General features: G+C 43.7%; 1 protein-coding gene across 2 annotated transcripts in view; it reads left to right on the top strand.

The window, feature by feature from the left end:
* Positions 1 to 3,508: 3,508 nt before the first annotated feature.
* The window catches only part of prkar1b (protein kinase cAMP-dependent type I regulatory subunit beta), a 57,835-nt gene continuing 39,885 nt past the window's right edge, over positions 3,509 to 21,458 (top strand). Inside the window, exons 1-4 of one of the 2 annotated variants that reach the window (XM_003226512.4) lie at positions 3,509 to 3,929; positions 5,784 to 5,987; positions 14,159 to 14,329; positions 16,100 to 16,191. In XM_003226512.4, coding sequence (XP_003226560.1) covers positions 5,811 to 5,987; positions 14,159 to 14,329; positions 16,100 to 16,191 — 440 coding nt within the window. In that variant the 5' untranslated portion in view covers positions 3,509 to 3,929; positions 5,784 to 5,810. Of the gene's footprint in view, positions 3,930 to 5,783; positions 5,988 to 8,796; positions 8,956 to 10,469; positions 11,131 to 14,158; positions 14,330 to 16,099; positions 16,192 to 21,458 lie in introns of those variants that run through there. The other variant, XM_062964461.1, reaches the window with a different exon arrangement.

Consider the following 21,458-nt stretch of genomic DNA (forward strand, 5'->3'; position numbering starts at 1 on the left):
ACATACAACAACCCCTTGGAAAGTTGTGTTAGAACCTGGAACAGGCCTGGCAAAGGCCATCCAGTCCAACCCCAAGAAGACACCATCCACACCCTCCCGACAGATGCCCATCCAGCCCCTGAATCATAGACTCCTAGAGTTGGAAGAGGCTCAAAGTGGCTAACACTCAAAGCAATACAATACAGTCTAAATGTCATTGTATTACTACTACTACTATTACTACTACTACTATTTTAACCTTACTTGAGCTCTCTACAAAGAGGCCCAAAGTGGCTAACACTCAAAGCAATACAATACAATCTAAATTTATTTATTTATTTATTATTTAAACTTATATGCCGCCACTGCCCTAGGGCTCGGGGCGGCTTACAAGAAAGGCTAAAATCTAACAATTTAAAAACATCTTTAAAATATCTTTTAAAAAATATCTTAAAACACTCCCCCAGGGCTCTGAGTGTTTTATTATTTCTTTATTGATGGCTCTGCTTCAGGTATTACGTTTGCAGTATCAATATGCTGCTGTGGATTTTGTGGTGCAAGCCTTAATAAAACATTTGCCGCTTACAAGAAGAAGGGTTACCGAAACTGGGATAAAACCCGGGAACCAGTTGTAAACGGCGTAAACGGATAGTTACCACCTACTCCAGGCAATAACCAGCTACTCAGGATCTACATCAGCATTGACTCTGTCTCCTTGGCTTTACTATTGTTTCAAAACCTGTGGAGTCCTGAGGAATCCTTCCAGAACTGCAGAGACTCTGCATCGGTTTGCCTTTAAGCCAATCTAATCCTTTTAGGACTGCAGAGACTTATATCATTTTGTTTGATTTATAATACTGAGTTAGATACTTTTGGGTTATATAGCAAAGGACTGAGCATTAATTCTGTGAATGTAGTATGTATATGATGCTCTAATATACATATTGTGTACTACTTATGTTTTGAACCATTATTGTGTTTTGAATAGCTCATTACATTGTTTAGAATAGACATCTGTGTTTATCCAATAGTATACTTGCAAACATACCTGGAAACAGAGGTACGACGACAGTACATACCTGCAAATATGTCCAACACTAGGAAGACACTATCCACATCCTCCCGACAGATGCCCATCCAGCTCCTGAATCCTAGACTCATAGAGTTGGAAGAGACCCCTAAGGGCCATCCAGTCCAGTCCCTTTTTGTCAGTCAGGAGGATACAATCAAATACCTTCCACAATCAAATCCCATCTCCATTTCTAAGCCGAAGAGCTGGCGTTGTCCGCAGACATCTCCAAGGTCATGTGGCCACTGGCATGACTGCATGGAATGCTGTTATCTTCCTGCTGGAGCGGTACCTATTGATCTACTCACATTTGCATGTTTTTGAACTGCTAGATTGGCAGAAGCTTGGGCTAACAGTAATGGCTCACCCTGCTCCCTGGATTCAAACCGCTGACTCTTTGGTCAGCAGGTTCAGCAGCTCAGCGGTTTAACCCACTGCACCACCGGGAGCTCCTCTAGGGAGAAAAGGGATGTAAATAAAGAAGAATGATTATGATTATTACCTCACATGCCAAGAAAGCACGCTGCCACACAGGCTCGATCTACACACACACATGTGTGTATGTATGTATGTATGTATGTATGTGTATGTATGTATGTGTATGTGTGTGTGTGTGTGTGTGTGTGTGTATATATATATATATATATATATATATATATATATATATATATATATCTCCCTAAGGAGATCAGGTTAGTTCCTTCCCTGCCCATTTTCTGCTGGGAATTGAAAACATGGTTGTTCCAGAGCGCGTTTGAATGAATAGGCCCAATAGAGCTATCATCAGAAATACTTCTTTCTGTTTTAAAAGCGTATGGCACTTTATCACTGTTACTCATTTCCATGATACAGCCCTTTATGAAACCTGTCCCTGCTGGTTTGCTTTTAATTACTCTGATTTTATCTGCTTGGATTTTAATGTATTGTCCATTATTTTATTTTGTGTATCGTTGAAATGTTTTAAGTTTTTGTCAAATATGTTGTGTCGTTGTTTCGGGCTTGTCCCTGTTGTGAGCTGCCCCGAGTCCCTTCGGGGAAATGGGGCGGGATATAAAAATAAAGTTTATTATTATTTTTATATATAGCAGAATGAGCACCCGCTGTTAGCCCCAGCTTCTGCCAACCTAGCAGTTCGAAAACATGCAAATGCGAGTAGATCAATAGGTACCGCTCCGGCAGGAAGGTAACATTGGCACTCCATGCAGTCATGCCTGTGGCCACATGACCTTGGAGGTGTCTACGGACAACGCCGGCTCTTTGGCTTAGAAATGGAGATGAGCACCAACCCTCAGAGTCAGACACGACTGGACTTAATGTCAAGGGAAAACCTTTACCTTTATATATACACACACACACACACACAGAGTAGAGTCTCTTCTGGATTATCCAAGCCATTTTTGTAGTCAATGTTTTCAATATATCGTGATATTTTGGTACTAAATTCGTAAATACAGTAATTACAACATAACATTACTGCGTACTGAATTGCTTTTTCTGTCAAATTTGTTGTATAACCCCCCCTCTATTCTGCCTTGGTCAGACCACACCTGGAATCACACTGTGTCCAATTTTGGGCACCACAGTTGAAGGGAGATGTTGACAAGCTGGAAAGCGTCCAGAGGAGGGCGACTAAAATGATTAAGGGTCTGGAGAACAAGCTCTATGAGGAGCGGCTTAAAGAGCTGGGCATGTTTAGCCTGCAGAAGAGAAGGCTGAGAGGAGACATGATAGTCATGTACAAATACGTGAAGGGAAGTCATAGGGAGGAGGGAGCAAGTCTTGGAGACTAGGATGCAAGGGAACAATGGCTTCAAACTACAGGAAAGGAGATTCCACCTGAACATCAGGAAGAACTTCCTCACTGTGAGAAGGGCTGTTCACCAGTGGAACTCTCTCCCCGGGGCCGTGGTGGAGGCTCCTTCCTTGGAGGCTTTTAAGCAGAGGCTGGATGGCCATCTGTCGGGGGTGCTTTGAATGCGATTTCCTGCTTCTTAGCAGGGGGTTGGACTAGATGGTCCATGTGGTCTCTTCCAACTCTACTATTCTATGATTCTATGATTCTATGTTTTGGTGCTTAATTCGTAAAATCATAACCTAACTTGATGTTTAATAGGCTTTTCCTTAATCCCTCCTTATTATCCAACATATTCGCTTATCCAACATTCTGCCGGCCTGTTTATGTTGGATAAGTGAGACTCTACTCTGTGTGTGTGTGTGTGTGTGTGTGTGTGTGTGTGTGTGTGTGTGTATGTGTGTGTGTGTGTATCTATCTATCTATCTATCTCTATCTATCTATCTATCTATCTATCTATCTATCTATCTATCTATCTATCTATATCTCTGCTGCACCTTGACTCTGCCTTCCTGCTGCATTCAGTGCTCAGTGTAGCTGGTGCCACAGAATTCAAAGAGCCGGAGAATTCAAGAGACGGATCTGGCAGGTGAGCGCAGGTGAGGATGCCTCTGAACCGCCAGCATCCCATAGGATGTGTTGTGTGTCTCTGTATCTCTGTATCTTTTCTCCGGGAGGAAGAGGGAGGCCGAGCCTGCTCCTGAGTGACAGTGGCAGGGCCTTCCTGTGTGTACAGATCTCCCGGCGGATTGTGCCTTTCACGCTTTGTGTGCGAGGAGTGCCAGAACCGGAGTGGCGGAAGGAGAGAAGCCGAGGCATCTGGGGGTGGGTGCACGTCCCTTTCTCCTTCTCCCTTCTTTTCTTCCTTCCTTTAGCTGGAAAGGCAGGAAGAGGGGTGTCAAGAGGGAGAACCACGAGCATCCGGCTTGGCTATTGGAGGAGGAAGAGGAGGAAGAGGAGGCTGCACTGCGCAAAGAGGAAGAGGCCGCGCGTCGCTCGCTGCCGACTGTCTCGGATCCAAGCTCCCAGGTATTTATATACGCGAGAGCCTTTGCTACTGGCTGCACATCCAGTGCTCTCCCTTGCTTACTCCCAGCTCAGTCTCCATCCTTTTGTGCTCGCGTTCAGGAGCTGTCCTTCTTCCCAACAATGGCTGGGATGGAGTTCAGCAGCACAAAAGGCTGTTGCTGATGGGGATGCCGGGAAGCGGGGCAAGACATTCCCTCGCTCCATAGAAAAGGCTGGAAAGGATGCTTTCGGGATGCTCAAGGCGTTGCAGAAATTGCTTTTTCCCTCCCTTGCAAATCGTAATAGTTCCCGATGGAAAAGATCCAAACATTGTTATAAGATGCTGCAACCCACGCTCTGAAGTATTGATGCATCTTCCAAGGAAATGTGTCCAAAAGCGTTTCCCTCCTTTGTGTGCTGCTGTAATTGTGTGTAATTCTTCGGGTATCATCCTCACTCTTGTTCCAAATTGATTTCCCATCGACAAAGGTGTGCAGGTGGAGCATCACAGGTTTCCCATTGCCACGGGTCATTTCCCAGGCATCTCCGTTTCCAGGTCCTCTTGATAAAGAGGCAAAATCAGTGTATCAGTAACATTGTGCCTGGACATAATGTTGCAAAGCAACGTCAAATAAAATACATATTGATTTCTTTTGAGGAAATTATTGTTACATGTATTATTTTACTCTATTCTTATTAAAAGGATACATAAGCACATTTACATTGAAGAAGATGGGAATAATGATTTGATCAGAGTTGGGCAGTCTTATCATAAATTTGAGTTTTATGTAAATATTCAAAAGCATTTAACCTACTGATGCCTCAATTAATGTAATTTTATTGGTATCTATTTTTATTTCTGAAATTTACCACCCTCGGTTTATATTGGAGTCAATGTTGTCAGAGTATTTGCAGCGCAGCAGTAGTTGGATGGAAGCAGTGGAGCGCAGAACGAAGAGACACTCAGAGACGTTGGTAAAACTATTTACAAAGTTTTACTGTATGCAGCAGTGATCAACACAAACAGACTTGCAGACAACAGATGAACACAGGACTGTTCTGTTCTCCAACAGAACTTGACTCAAACTCTAGGCAGACAGAACTCAACTGAACAGAACTGAACTGAAATGATGCAATTGTTATGCACAAACACTTGTGCCTGGATACTCCCTAGTTCCAGCCACACATCAAGGTCATCATAGCTTTTTGGCAATTAACTCTTTCCACACTATGGTATATTCTGGATGATGCAATCAGTTGCAATACAAGCATGGCACAAATTGCATTTAAATACTATCAATACACAAATTCCACATTAACAAATGTTTTCCTAGTTTTTTTGTGGTAAAATTAGGTGTCTCGGCTTATATTCGAGTATAGACAGTATATAGATTGTTAGATCTACAGTAGAGTCTCACTTATCCAACATTCGCTTATCCAACATTCTGGATTATCCAACGCATTCGCTTATCCAACATTCTGGATTATCCAACGCATTTTTGTAGTCAATGTTTTCAATACATCGTGATATTTTGGTGCTAAATTCGTAAATACAGTAATTACAACATAACATTACTGCGTATTGAACTACTTTTTCTGTCAAATTTGTTGTATAACATGATGTTTTGGTGCTTAATTTGTAAAATCATAACCTAATTTGATGTCTAATAGGCTTCTCCTTAATCTCTCCTTATTATCCAACATATTCGCTTATCCAACGTTCTGCCGGCCCGTTTATGTTGGATAAGTGAGACTCTACTTTATGTATTTGGCTGGAGTTACAATTTAAGAACCTCTCTTGTTTGTAACTTGTGTTTGGAGAACGACTCCCCTCTCCCCTTTCATCGACATGGCATTTTTAAATCCTTCGTCTAGGTGTGTGGCGTGTTTACAATCACAACGATGGCCACTTCGTCCTCTTGCAACTTGGAAGACGACGAGAGCCTCAAGGGCTGCGAGCTCTACGTCCAGAAGCACAACATCCAGCAGATCCTGAAGGAGTGCATCGTGAACCTCTGCATCGCCAAGCCCGACCGGCCGATGAAGTTCTTGCGGGAACACTTTGAGAAACTGGAGAAGGTCAGTGGTCTTCGAGTCTTGGCATAACATCACAACATCATCCAAATCATGAAGCTTCCATGGATCGAGATCCATAAGATCTAACCCAGGACCCATCTACACTGCCATATAAGATCTAGATTACTGCTTTGAACTAGATTATATTGCAGTGCAGACCAGGCATGGACAAAGTATGGCCCTCCAGGTGTTTTGGACTCCAACTCCCACCATTCCTAACAGCCTTTTCCCTCTCAGCCGGTTAAGCGGCATGCATCCACCTCCACTGAGGTGTAAAGCAGACTGACTACAAAATGGAGTTCTGTGTCTGAACATGCTCAGTACAATCAAATGTCTATAACCCTTCCCACACCACATGCTTAAGCGGCTGAGGGGGAAAAGGAAAGGGCCTGAGGCTGTTAGGAATGGTGGGAGTTGGAGTCCAAAACACCTGGAGGGAGGGTTGAAGTTGGCCCATAGAAGAAGCTATTGCCTTGATGGGAAGGCAATGGAAACATCTTCTCTCTTGTCCTTGTCACATCCCAATGAGTCTTTCTCTGGAGGCAGATATGACCTTGGAGCTCTCTAAACTTGCCTGCTTCATTAACTGTGGAAAGGAACATTATTCCATCACCAGCACTGAACTAAATTTGGAACGAGGACGGCGGGATGTCCTTTACCCCAGGCAGCACATTGTCTTAGGCTTGCTCTGTGTCTTTAATGTATTGTACACGGCTCTTGCTTTTCCTCCGACTTCCAGTGATTCAGTTCCCGCTGTTTGCTGAAGAAGGAATTGCAATTGCTGGGAAACATACAGTCACTACCCAACCAACAAAATTTGATATTCACTGGTATTCCTTCTTACATGTCGCCTGGCTTCACCTGTACCTGCAGTGGAGGATTTTTCTGACATTTCAGAGGACAACGGGTTTTATGGGTTTCAGAATCTGTCGGTGTTAGGAGAGAATTGCAGGCAGATGAGGCTGATGTTTTGGATTCCTGTGATTGTTCCCATGGCTCTTGAGAAACAGCTTTTTCCTGAGAAACCAGATTAGGCTTCAGAATGGAGGGAGTGAAAAAATAGACTACTTAGATGTTCTGAGAGAATTCATGATAAGACCCTGAGGAACAGGTGCATTCGGCATGATTTCATGGCAGCTTGGATGGGCTTAAATTGAGTGTGTTGGCTTCACACATCTCAGAGGAGACAACGTTGCCATATGGGATGGATCTCTTGGCTGTCTCTGCTCTCAGGTTTATGATTCAAGTATTCTCAACAAAATGGCCAAGCACAGACCCCAACACTGTGGGTCATTTTGAAATTCCCTGGTATTCCTTCTTACGTGTCGCCTGGCTTCACCTGTACCTGCGGTGGAGGATTTTTCTGACATTTCAGAGGACAACGGGTTTTATGGGTTTCAAAGTAAGGAGTCTGTCAGTGTTAGAAGAGATGTTTTGGATTCCTGTGATAGTTTCCAGGCAACCGGGGAAAGTGAAAGAAGTGAAAGGTCCATTCTTCTTGAGAAACAGTCTTTTCCTGAGAAACCAGATTAGGCTTGAGGATGGAGGGAGTGAAAAAATAGACTAATTAGACATTCTGAGAGAATCCGTGATAAGACCCAGAGGAACAGGTGCATTCGGCATGATTTCATGGCTGTTTAGATGGACTTAAATTAAGTGTGTTGGCTTCACACCTCTCAGAGGAGACAACATTGCCGTATGGGATGGATCTCTTGGCTGTCTCTGCTCTCAGGTTTATGATTCAAGTATTCTCAACAAAATGGCCAAGCGCAGACCACAACACTGTGGATCATTTTGAAATTCACTGGTATTCCTTCCTGTTGTGTCTCCCGACCTCACCTGTATCTGAGCCAATGGGCGGATGTTATATAAACAAGGCACAACAATAATCCACTCTGCCCTCCGGGTTTCCAAAACACATTTTGAGAAATGCCAAAGGCAGAGTTATCTACTGTTCAGGAGAAAGAAATCTTTGTTTCTTATGACTTTGACAAGTTGCCAGCAAGCAATGGTGCAAATGCTGAAAAGTTAATGCCTGCGAAAAAAAGGAGGATGAGGGAAGTGTGAGAATCTGTCTTTTGGTTCCTCTTTCCGTTGATAGTTTCCCTAAAGGAATTAAGAGTGTGGTGGAGATCGGAAGTGTTTTGCACTTCAACACCCAGCAGTCTCATCCAACCTTGACTGTAGTGAGGAAGGAGCGGGATGAAGTCTTAAGAATGGATGGAAGGCCTCAAATCCAACATCCTCAAGCGCAAAGGAGATATGTAGTACACTCCTGTATGTGTGACAGAGACTCGTTGTAAATTTGAACCCTCTCCTCCTAGTCGTTGCCGCCTTGCCTCATTAGTCCTTGACATTTCTGCGCAGGAAGCGTGGCAGCACGTTGTGTCTGGAGCAGCTTAGCTTGACGTTACAGCTTAATGCATCATGAAAGACACCTCTTCGGAGACAGGGGTATAAATTTTGCATGAAAAGCTTGCCATGTAGAAATGACGGCAGCTCTGTTCGGCTAAATGGGTTATGAAAGGCTGGGAAAAGAGGCAGCTTTTTGTGCCTGACAGCGAGCGAAGCCAAGGAAGCTGGAACGGAGGCCTTCCAAGGGTCACTTTGGTGGAGAAGAAGCAACAACGAGGAGATTGCTTCCAACGTAAAGCAAGGTCTGTTTTGGGAAAGAGCACCTTCCGCCTGTCACGGCCAGACCCTGGAACCTTTGTAACCCATTGCAAGCAGCATTGTTACATGTGCCACGTGGCTTCTAACTTGTGGCCATAACAACAGGAGGGCTTGGATTGTGACCTAGAACTTAATCCATGAAGACTTCAGCCAATCGGTCTCGTGGTCAACATGGCCACTTATGAACTTCTATAGAAGGGTTTCTCCTCCTCTTGAGAAACTCTACGACATCCCAATGCAAGGATGTCTGCATGAAATAGAATTAATGAAGCTCTCCTCAAGATCCCAGCTCTTGATGGTAATTTCAGGTTGGGAGTTGTTGTGTTGGCTTGAAGGACCCAGATATCAATGGGGAAAGCTTAGGTTAAAGTGAGGGTGGGCAACTTTAAGCACTTTTGATGTTCTTGGAAGTTGCAACTCCTATCATTCCTTACCATGGACTAGATTGGCATGGTCTGACATCATCTGGAGGGCCTGAAGTTGACCATCCATAGAAGGCAGATAGCGAAATGGGATGAAAATTGACACAAGTTTGTCTAGGACAGTGGTTCTCAACCTAGGGTCCCCAGATGTTTTTGGCCTACAACTCCCAGAAATCCCAGCCAGTTTACCAGCTGCAATTACCCTTAATATGTGCAATGCACAGTGCAAGCTCCATACTAGGAGGAGAACTGTGCCTTTTTCTTGAGAGGAGAAGTTTCAGGAGTCCTTCCTTTGTGTCCCAACATGACTAGGAAAGATGCTTGGACCTCGGCAGAAAAAATGGAAATCAAAGATACAGAATGGGGGACGCCTGGCTTGACAGCAGTGTGTGCGAAAAAGATCTTGGAGTCCTCGTGGACAACAAGTTAAACATGAGCCTACAATGTGATGCGGCAGCTAAAAAAGCCAATGGGATTTTGGCCTGCATCAATAGGGGAATAACGTCTAGATCCAGGGAAGTCCTGCTCCCCCTCTATTCTGCCTTGGTCAGACCACACCTGGAATACTGTGTCCAGTTTTGGGCACCGCAGATGAAGGGAGATGCTGACAAGCTGGAAAGCGTCCAGAGGAGGGCAACTAAAATGATTAAGGGTCTGGAGAACAAGCCCTATGAGGAGAGGCTTAAAGAGCTGGGCATGTTTAGCCTGCAGAAGAGAAGGCTGAGAGGAGACATGATAGCCATGTACAAATATGTGAGGGGAAGTCATAGGGAGGAGGGAGCAAGCTTATTTTCTGCTGCCCTGCAGACTAGGACACAATGGAAGAATGGCTTCAAACTACAGGAAAGGAAGGAGATTCCACCTGAACATCAGGAAGAACTTCCTCAGTGTGAGGGCTGTTCGGCAGTGGAACTCTCTCCCCCGGGCCGTGGTGGAGGCTCCTTCTTTGGAGGCTTTTAAGCAGAGGCTGGATGGCCATCTGTCGGGGGTGCTTTGAATGCGATTTCCTGCTTCTTAGCGGGGGGTTGGACTAGATGGCCCATGTGGTCTCTTCCAACTCTACTATTCTATGATTCTATGATTCTATGATTCTATTGTTTGCCAAGTTGAGAGTAAACCCATTTTTATGTCCTTGGCTCCTTGTCAAAGTAGATCTTCCATGCTATCTCCTCTGAACTGGATTATATGAGTCTACACTGCTGCGTGATCCAGCTCAGAGCAGATACTCTGGATTTTATGCGGCAGTGTCGAAGGGGCCTTCGTTGCTAACAAGGGTATTATGGCGTAGTAGGGAAGGCAACGGCCAACGACATCTCGTTCCAAGATATAAGTTTTGAGACCTCTTTCTCTTCCCTTTTGCAACTGTCATGTCCTCCATGAAAATGTCAAGCCCTGAGGAGCCGAGATCAGCATGAACAAGGAGGATGTCAAGAGCAGACTCTTTGTCATCCGACGAAACACCAGGCAGAGATGGAGAGAGGCAAGCGGAGGGTTCTGAGAAAGTGAGAGGAGAGTCAAGTGCCAGCCCAGGAAGGGCTCCGGCTGCTTCCACGCAGATCAGGGGACCTTCCAGTAACGCCGAAGAGGCCCCAGTGGGCTCCATCCAGGTCCAAGGGGCCGCGGGGAAGAGGGTCACGGGCTCCCTGCACCTCAAGGGAGGGAACAATCCCTTGATGGGCTCCGTGCAGATCAGCGGGCCTTCGAAGGATGGCGAGCAGGGGGCGGCGGGGGGCAACATGCAGGTCCCGGGGAGCCCAGGTGGCCACGCCGAGAAGAGCTTCACCGGTTGCATGCAGCTCCAAGTGGGGAACAACCCCTTGGTGGGGACCATGCAGATCAGAGGACCTTCCAGTGACGGCAAGGAGACGGCACTGGCTTCCATGCAGGTCCAAGGGAAGGCAGGGGAGAGAATCACCGGGTGCATGAGCCTCACCAGCGGGAAGACCTTGACGGGCTCCATGCAGGTCAACGGACCTCACTGGGAAGAGACAACCTTGGCGGATTGTGCGCAGGTCACAGGAGCACCAAGGGACCAGGGTCCAAAGAAAGAGGTGAGTCCTCATCGGGGGGAGTAAAGCAGCAGAGGTAGTGGTGCAATGACAACGCTGTGGTAGACAGGTACCCTGTTTCCCCGAAAATAAGACATCCCCAGAAAATAAGACCTAGTAGAGGTTTTGCTGGATTGCTAAATATAAGGCCTCCCCTGAAAGTAAGACCTAGCAAAGTTTGTGTTTGGAAGCATGCCCGCCAAACAGAACACCAGAGCATGTGGGATTGGTAAATGTATGTACCATAGAGTGTTGTACATGGAAATAATGGTAATAACAAGAATTCACAGTTTGTCTGGTTATGCTGGTTTGTGATGACGACTACTGTACAATATATAATGTTCATTTTTTGTTCAACAATAAATGTGAATTCTTCTTCATGGAAAAACAAGACATCCCCTGAAAATAAGACATAGCGCACCTTTGGGAGCAAAAATTAATATAAGACACTGTCTTATTTTTGGGGAAACACGGTAAATGTGGCCACTGGCATGACTGCATGGAGTGCCCTTACCTTCCTGCCAGAGTGGTACCTATTTTTTAAAATATATATATTTTTATTGATATTATCTTATATTTCATGTTGTGAGTATATTGCACATTTAATACAAATGTTCATACCTGCACATCATTTATCTGTTATCACATTTCTCCATCCTCTTCCCTTCTATATTGTCTACTCACATATCTAATATATCATCATTGTATTCATTTCCCCCCTACCCCTTACCACAATTCCATTAGAAATTTAACTCCATCCATGAGCACAACTTTTCCCATTTCTGTACAATAGTTACATTGGCTTCGCCACTTTTTATCCAATCCGAATACTTTGTCCATTTCTCTTTAATTTTCCTCATTTTATCTTCCTTCTTATCCTCAGAGGTTACATTTGCAATAATTTCTGATTGGACCTGGTCAAACAAATAATTATTCCAATTCACCATATTCCACTTTTTTTTCGTCTCTCCAGCCCCAAGCTATTACTGCCTTCCCTGCAAGAATCATAGCTTTGCCAGAGTGGTACCTATTGATCTACTCGCATTTGCATGTTTTCAGACTGCTAGGTTGGTAGAAGCTGGGGCTAGTAGTGGGAGCTCACCCCGCTCCTCGGATTCGAACCTGCGATCTTTTGGTCCAAAAGTTCAGCAGCTCAGCACTTTAATACACTGCGCCACTGGGGGCTCCCAACACCACCACCACAATAATAATAATAATAATAATAATAATAATAATAATAATAACAACAATTTAATTTATATACCATTCCATTTCCCCGAGAGGACTCAGGGCGGTTTCCAACATGTGTACGAAAAACATTCAGTTGTCAAAAACATCACGCAACAAAGTTAAACATAGTAAACATAATAAACAACATCATAAGACAGAACCAAAAACAATTCTATTAAAATGGACACAGTTACAAATCCAGATCACTATATTCTTAATGTATCATTAAAGACTTTCATGGCCAGAATCACTGGCTTGCTGTGAGTTTTCTGGGCTGTATGGCGGTGTCCCAGAAACATTCTTTCCTGACGTTTCACCCACATCTATGGCAGGCATCCTCTGTGGGGTCTGTTGGAAATGAGGCAAGTGGAGTTTATATACCTGTGGAATAATGCCCAGGGTGGGAGAAAGAACTCTTGTCTGTTGGAGGCAGGTGTGAATGTTGACCTTGGTCACCTTGATTAGCATTGACTGGCTTTGCAGCTACAAAGATGGAGATGCTTTTGCATGAGAAGATATGGAGGACCTTTCCCCTGGTCATTGCTTGGCAACAGAAGATAATGAGCTGGGAGAGAAATATATTTTCTCTGGGGAATAACTTAGGAGTATAAGACTGGATTTATGGGAAGAGGAGTGAGATTACGGAGGTCACAGAGAATTCCTGAGAAATCAGTGAGAAATCCTTGAAACAGAGCAAGTGTCAAAGGCATGGCTACATAGTTTGTGGACCTTAAATCACCGGGTTGTTTACTGAAAGGGTTAGATCAGGCAATGGTGTGTTGCTGTGCACATCTTGGGTCTTTTCCCCCTTGTGCAAAGGAAGGGGCCCGAGGCTGTTAGGAATGATGGGCACTGAAGTCCAAAACACCTGGAGGACCCAAGTTTGCCCATGCCTGATCTAAGGAGTGAGTTTGTGAGAACAAAAAATGTGATCAATGAGACTGAGTACTAGCAAAAAGGAAGTCAATTGCAAGAAAGCAGCGTTGAAGTATGCTTTATTAGCAGCCAGAACAGTCCACTGAAAAGTCATGGGATTGATTTGTATTAAAAAATATTTATGACATAGATTGAAAACAGTGTTCTCAAACCAGCCCACATCGACTCGGTACAAGTGCGTGCCTCAGTGCTTCTAAATGCAGCAGCCGAGATGAGTCGCTCAGGAAGCCGGGCATTTCTGGATCCGGAGAGTTTGAAAATGTTGTGTCATTTCTATTGGGTGATGGAGCCGTAGAGGGAGTTTTACCGGCGCTGATGCATTTGCAGAATCAAATGTCGGGCAGGAATGATCCAGGTACGCACAGGTTCCTCCCATCGTTGGCTTGAGCTCCGTCTTACCTGCCAACCGGTGGTCTGTGATTTCCGAAATGTGGTTGATTTTGTTGGTCAGCAGGCATTGACTTCAGCAATCGAGGTACCGATATGCTTTGGAGGATTTATTTCCAAGTGTTTTCACACTGAGTGGATTTGCGGGTCCGGAGAGTTTTGTTTGGCTTTGCATGTGTTGTGTTTTCGGTTGGTATACCTATATCATAAACTTACAGTTTATTCCAGCATTGACTGTGTCTGATACATTCAGTGAGTAAGACTCTTCTAAGAGCAAATGCGTTTCAGTATTAACTCTGTTCTAGGAATGGACAAGGCGGTGTATTCAGTGTATCGTACTGTGTAGCAATGAATGTCGTTTAGTGCCGAGCTCTTTTCTAGAAGCGAATCTCAATAGGCCTGTAATTCTCTTTTCCTATCAAGTCTACTCAGTGCATTGAGTGTATCTCTAACCGCTCGCTCTTTTGCTTCCTTACAGGAAGAATGCAAACAGATCCTGGCTTGCCAGAAATCCAACTCCCAGTCGGATTCGCACGACGATGAAATCTCTCCTCCGCCTCCGAACCCGGCGGTCAAGGCGCGGCACCGAAGGGGGGGAGTCAGCGCCGAAGTCTACACCGAAGAGGATGCCGTTTCTTACGTCAGGAAGGTAATTCCCTGCATCCCTTATTTCTCAGAATCGGGACTACACTACACGCAGATATGATTTCATTTTGGCCAAGACACGCATCTGTAAATAAGAAGGTTGGGGCCGGGCTGTGGCGCAGGCTGGATAGCAAGCCAGCTGCAACAAATCACTCTGACCAAGAGGTCATGAGTTCGAGGCCAGCCCGTGCCTGCGTCTTGTCTCTGTCTTTGTTCTATGTTAAGGCATTGAATGTTCGTCTCTATGTGTTCAATGTGATCCGCTCCGAGTCCCCTTCGGGGTGAGAAAGAAGGGCGGAATATAAATGCTGCAAATAAATAAATAATAAATAATTGGGAATGTGGGTGGACGTTCACAGTCACCAGATCCAAAATTTGGGAGTTTTTGAAAAAAAATTAATTATCTCTCTCTATAAAAACCAAAGTAGGCCTGTGTGCACACAAAGGCTGTTGCTAGGTGAAGTGGCCCTCTGTGATTTCACTGGGAAGGAAAGTTCACCCGTGTACGAGGGAAAAAGAGGAAAGAAAAGAAGAGCTTCCTTAATACTTAATAATTATAATTATTGCTCCAGAATGGCAACGTTCTGTGCGATCTTAGGGTTTGTAGTTTGGTGAGACCCAAGCAAGAACATTGTCACTGACAACGCTGAATGCCCCTCTCTAAACTGCAAATCCCAGTATCCTGTATGATATGGCAATGGCAGCTACAGTGGAATAATAGATGGATAACTAATAGTGCAACAAATAATAGTGGGATAGGGTCCATGGTTGTTTCCTATGGAATGTTGGTGTTTGTAGTAAGGCAAGGCATTACTCTGTATCTGAGAATCCCAATTACTCATCCATAAAGCCTTAGAAGGGAAACATAGCAGTTTAAGTGGCATCATAATGCAAGTAGTATGAATCCCAATAGTGGCCAATGGCTTTGATGCCATTGGGAAGGAGATAAAGCCAACTTGAATGGAGCTCTCCAAGGTGCTGAATCTTGAATGGAGCTCTCCAAGGTGCTGAATCTTGAATGGATTCTCCAAGGTGCTGAATCTTGAATGGATTCTCCAAGGTGCTGAACGCTATCTTCCAAACAGTCTCCTTTTTCCAAGCTTCTTTCACGCCTGTGTTCCGTGCAATTCCGGGCTGTGTATCTTGTTCTCTTTCCTGCTTCCTAACCCTTATTTTGTCTTCCTAATTTTCTTGCAAGACTGAGAAAACCATAACTGATGGAAATGTTGAGTTGCAAGCATTGTAGTGACCTCTAACTAGCTGGTTTTGTGGGAAGAGGAGATCATGAGAGTTCAATGATGCTGAAAAAATGAAGAGTAGATGCTGTGCCGATGAGTCATGTTTTCTAATCTCTTTTCAAAGCTGTTTCTAAGAATGTCATTTATCTGCTTTCCTAAGGATTTCCCCTAAAACAGTATTAAAGAAAAAGTAATACAAATAATATGGGTAATAATATTGCCCCATGAACGTAGAACATACCATCTGCCACTAGTTGAAAGTCTGAATGGGAGAAATAATAATAATAATAATAATAATAATAATAATAATAATAATAATAATAATAATACCCCAATGTGAGATTGGAGACTGCTAATATACTACTACTATAAACCACAATGTCCTTTGCAACGTCTTCCCGTCTACATCATAGTTACAGATTGCCATAGAAATTCTCAGGATCCCTCCCCATTGTCAAGACTAATTGTTCATGGCAAAGCATTTGACTGAACCTATTTTTTTACCTGTCCTTCCTCCTCCTCTTCCTCTTCCTCAGGTCATTCCCAAGGACTATAAAACGATGACCGCTTTGGCCAAGGCCATCTCCAAAAATGTCCTCTTTGCTCACCTGGATGACAACGAGAGAAGGTATGAGACAATGCCTTCCTTATGGTTTATGTTATTGTTTATTGTTATTTATTTATGTATTTATTTGTAGTATTTATATTCCATCCTTCTCACCCCGGATCACAATGCACATAGACATGGCAAACGTTCAATGCCATTAGACAGACGACATATATAGACAGACACAGAGGCAATTTAACATTTTCCAGCTTCCGGCTTCATGAGGGTATGCTCGATTCCGGCCACAGGGTGAGCTGCCGCTTCACCGTCCACTTGTGAAACCGAGTCCTTGATGGAGTACTTCCTCATTCTTTTCTGCACGCTGCTGGAAGTTTTTATATTATATTGGAAACCACCCTGAGTCCCTCTTGGGAGAGAGGGCGGTATACAAATAAATTTTTACTTACTTACTTACTTACTTTATGGTTTCGTAAATTAGTTAAATTAGCCTCCCCGCATAAAGCAGTACCTATATTTTCTACTCGACAGATGCAACTGTCTTTCGAGCTGCTTAGGTCAACAGTGAGCTAGGCTATTATTAATGGTCGGGAGCTCAATCCAACCCGGACTTCGATCTCAGTCAGAAGTCATTTATTGCAGCTGGCTACTAACCAGCTGCGCCACAACCATTCTGAAAGTATACTCATTGTAATGGTTCAAGCGAACAATTTGCTGTATTGGGCTCAGCTCCAGAAAATCCAGTTTTGTGAATTTCTAGCAGAAACCAAGTATGTGTAGTATTGATTGGATGGTACCTGTGGCGTCAGTAACCCATGCTTAAGCAATTGAGGGGGAAAAGGAAATGGTTTGAGGCCAGGAATTGTGAGAGTTGAAGTCCAAAACATCTGGAGGGCCCAAATTTGCTGATGCCTGGCCTACAAGATTCTCAAAGAGTGAGGGCATATTATGTTGGATGAATCCATGGGTCCTGGTCCTCATGGAGGGAGGGACCCATTAATCAGATGAGTTGAGTTTAGAAGTCTGATTAGAAAAGGATATGAAGCAGCTGATTAAATAGATCCTGTACTACAAACTACAGAAAACTACTCCAAATCTGTGCTCAGGCTTCTAGCCTATGTGCCTGACATTGTGTAGGAGGAAATCAGCCTCCCCTGGACAGGAAAAACACATCTGATGCCAACTTTTGTTTTAGCTCATTGTTTCTGTGCACTCATAATTAATTTATCAAAGCGAACGTTGCAAGATGCTGTCCATACCCAGTTTACTTGGATGGCTTTCTTAAGAGGTTCAGCCTACGTGTTTTGTTTCCTTTGCTCAGCATTGCATCTTGTGAGGTGGCAGCTGGCTTATCCTTGGCCTTGTAAGAAAAAAAGGCCACTGTTTCTAAGATTTCCAGAAACAAAGGTGGCCTTTGAATGTTCTGGCAACAGCTGTAGGAGCCAGAGAGAGAGACCGTCCATAACATGCCGTCAGCTGCTGCATCTCCGTATTGAGACCGGCCGTAACCGAATCTTTAAGGCATTTGGTCACCGCAGAGACCGTGCTGTGTTTCTCTGCGCAAAGTGTGCCTGCGTGTGCGAAGGAGGGATGTTTGAGAGGGACGGCTGGTAGCGCATGAATTCTACAACCTTTGGTTAAGCTGTCAGCGTTTGCTTCAACCAGGCTGCGGCTCTCCAGACTTTTCTTTTGGACTGCAACTCCCATCACCCCAACATAGGGACTCATAGGGGCAGAGTTACTCACTAGGCATGTCCGATTGATGAAAAAAAATGTTTCAATTCTCGTTTCTAAAGTAGGGGGCGCTGGTACTTCGATATAGAAAGTATTTCCGATTTTTTCACCCAAAAATTTCGGATATTTCCAAAAATTCGTAATGATTCTAAATGTTTCTAAATTGGCGGACGCGCATGCGCAATTGCCAAAAAAATAAAGGAACCAGGGGGGGGGGGACTTTTACAGGGCTCTCCCGCCCTCATTTCTTAAGTTATCCTCATCAACCCTAGCCCCCACCTTTGCGTCCATCGTGGAAGCTTCTGATTGGCTGGGGAGCGGCAGCCATGTTAGGCTGCGCTAAGCTCCCATTCAAGGTAGGTTTCAGAAACAAAATTTTTAAAAAAAAATATTTTTAAAAATATATTTTTTAAAAATTGGGGGAAAAAAATTAACGAAACATTAAGAGACAATTAGAGAATGGGCCAACAATGGTTCAAATTACATTGCTGGTTGCGCTGTGAGACAATGTCTCGGAATGCGTATCAAAAAGCGAGAACAATCCGAAATAATTCCAATATACAATTCAAAACGATTTTTGGACATGTCTATTACTCACCCTTTGCTCCCAGGCTTCCCAATGACAGTGTGGTTTCACATCCCATTCTTGAATATTTCATCCGTGGGAGCATTCGTGCTCCTGCTTGCTTATTAGGGTCTCAAGACGTCAGGTTTACATTATTTCTTACTTGACCATTTAAAAAAGAGTGCCCATCGTCCTCGCTGCCACCTGGTGTCACTGTCTTCACGATTATTTAAAGGGGCGGAGGGAGGGAAAGAGGACGCCAAATGCCAAGGAAGAGGCCATTGAAAACACAAACAAAATGGGATTATATTTGCATCCTCCCTGGGGTTGCATTTTGCTTTTCAGAAATACTAGAGTCGTTGCTGTTCAGCTCTGATATTGTCTCCGAGCAGTGAAAATATTCACAGAAAATATTGCTTTATTTTATTTATTTATTAAAGCATGTGTATCACTAGTGTTCAACGGATGGAAGGCTTTCAGACCTGTGTGCATGTTGCAACATGACATTCCCGGTTCACAAACATATAAATATAATATTTGACAAACTAGCACTTTGGCCCAGGTCTTCTCTAGATTTTATCCATGATTTTACCTTTTGTTCTTGTATGTGATTTTATGACTGGTTTTTATTGTTATTATTTGTTTTTATTGCTTTGTTTTTATTGTGGACTGGGCTTGGCCCCATGTAAGCCGTCCCGAGTCCCTTCGGGGAGACGGGGCGGGGTATAAAAATACTATTATTATTATTATTATTATTATTATTATTATTATTATTTGTAGGGTGAGGACCGCTATTTTCCCTGCTAAACGAATCCAATATTTTCTGATTTTGCAAGCTAAGTAGGGTCAGTCCTGGTTGACCTAGGAAATATTAGAGATCTCCGTGTATTTCTCCAACACTTCACAAGCTTGTGGTCAAGCAAACTCAGAGTGGTGTCAGGATGGCAACAATTGCCGTATTGACTCGAGTATAAGGCGCACTTCAATTTTCAAAACCTCGAAACCGAATTTTTTTTTTTGCTACAAAATGTAATACATTTGGAGAGAAAGGGTGCAAATAAAGTAATATTTTTGAAAAACAGCTTAAAAATTGCAAATACAGTAATGCATATTACAAGTTGACCATCTAAGATGGTTTTGGGTACACTCTATGTTTCTGTCCTTCTCTCCTGCCGGCCTTTCCCACCATTTGCTGGTGAGCTGTTCTGGTGCAAAACTCTGCTCAGGAAGCGTGGGTGGATGCTTTCCCGTCCGAGTTCTCGTGTGTGTGGATTTTTGGGTGAAAAAAAAAGCCCAACAGGTGCTGATGGGAAAGACAGCTTGGAGCCACATCTGGAGATATGTGTGTTGTTTAGCCGCACATTCCTGCAGCGGTTTAGCCTGAGCTCTTCCAGGTTGCTTCGAAAAATCCATGACAGCAATTCTAAATGCCTTTATTTCCTCATTGTGTACCAAGATATGAAGCTGTGTGTGTGTATGTATACAGTAGAGTCTCACTTATCCAACATAAACGGGCCGGCAGAATGTTGGATAAGTGAATATGTTGGATAATAAGGGGAGATTAAGGAGAAGCCTATTAAACATCAAATTAGTTATGATTTTACAAATTAAGCACCAAAACATCATGTTATACAACAAATTTGACAGAAAAAGTAGTTCAATATGCAGTAATGCTACGTAGTAACTACTGTATTTATGAATTTAGCACCAAAATATCATGATGTATTGAAAACATTGACTACAAAAATGCGTTGGATAATCCAGAACGTTGGATAAGTGAGTGTTGGATAAGTGAGACTCTACTGTATATGCGTGTGTGTGTGTGTGTGTGTGTGTGTATACACACACACACACACACACACACACACACAGTAGAGTCTCACTTATCCAAGCTAAACGGGCCGGCAGAACCTTGGATAAGCAAATATCTTGGATAATAAGATTAAGGAAAAGCCTATTAAACATCAAATTAGGTTATGATTTTACAAATTAAGCACCAAAACATCATTTTATACAACAAATTTGACAGAAAAAGTAGTTCAATACGCAGTAATGTTATGTTGTAATTACGGTATTTATGAATTTAGCACCAAAATATCACGATATATTGAAAACATTGACTGCAAAAATGGCTTGGATTATCCAGAAACTTGGATAAGCGAGGCTTGGATAAGTGAGACTCTACTCTGTGTGTGTGTGTGTGTATGTATGTGTATGTGTATATATATATATATATATATGTATGTATGTATGTATGTATGTATATAATTTATTTATATATTTATAGTATTCCACCCTTCTCACCCCGAAGGGGACTCAGGGCGGATCACATTGCACATATAAGGCAAACATTCAATGCCTTAACATAGAACAAAGACAGAGACAAACAAACGCAGGCTCCGAGCGACCTCGAAGTCATGACCTCTTGGTCAGAGTGATTTGTTGCAGCTGGCTGCAGCTGGCTGCTCACCAGCCTGCGCCACAGCGCAGTGCATGAATATGTTGTTTATTCATTCAGTTGCTTCCAACTCTTTGTGACCTCATGGACCAGACCACGCCAGAGCTTCCTGTTGGCCATCGCCATATACATATACATATACATATACATGGAGCCCCCAGTGGTGTGGCAAATTAAACTGCTAAATTGCAGAACGTGCAGATCAGAAGGTTGGCAGTTCGATTCTGGGGAGCGGGTGAGCTCCCGCTATTAGCCCCAGCTTCTGCCAACTTAGCAGTTCAAAAACATGCAAATGTGAGTAGATCAATAGGTACTGCTCTGGTGGGAAGGTAACGGCGCTCCATGCAGACCATGCAGTAAGAGCACCTGTCGGAGAGCTTCTATCCAACCTTTTCCAAGCTCCCTGCTTGAGCAGTGATGACACGATCGTCAGCATAGATGAAACTCTCTGTTGACCATTGATGGAGCAAGCACGCTCCTTTGAGGCAGGCCCTTCTTCTGTCTTAATATTCAAGCCGTGCTTCTTGTAAGTCAGAGCACGGTCCAGAGTGAGTCCCAGGTGTGTTGTTGTGC

This window comes from Anolis carolinensis, unplaced genomic scaffold (genome assembly GCF_035594765.1).
Source record: "Anolis carolinensis isolate JA03-04 unplaced genomic scaffold, rAnoCar3.1.pri scaffold_13, whole genome shotgun sequence".
In the NCBI taxonomy this organism is placed as follows: domain Eukaryota; kingdom Metazoa; phylum Chordata; class Lepidosauria; order Squamata; family Dactyloidae; genus Anolis; species Anolis carolinensis.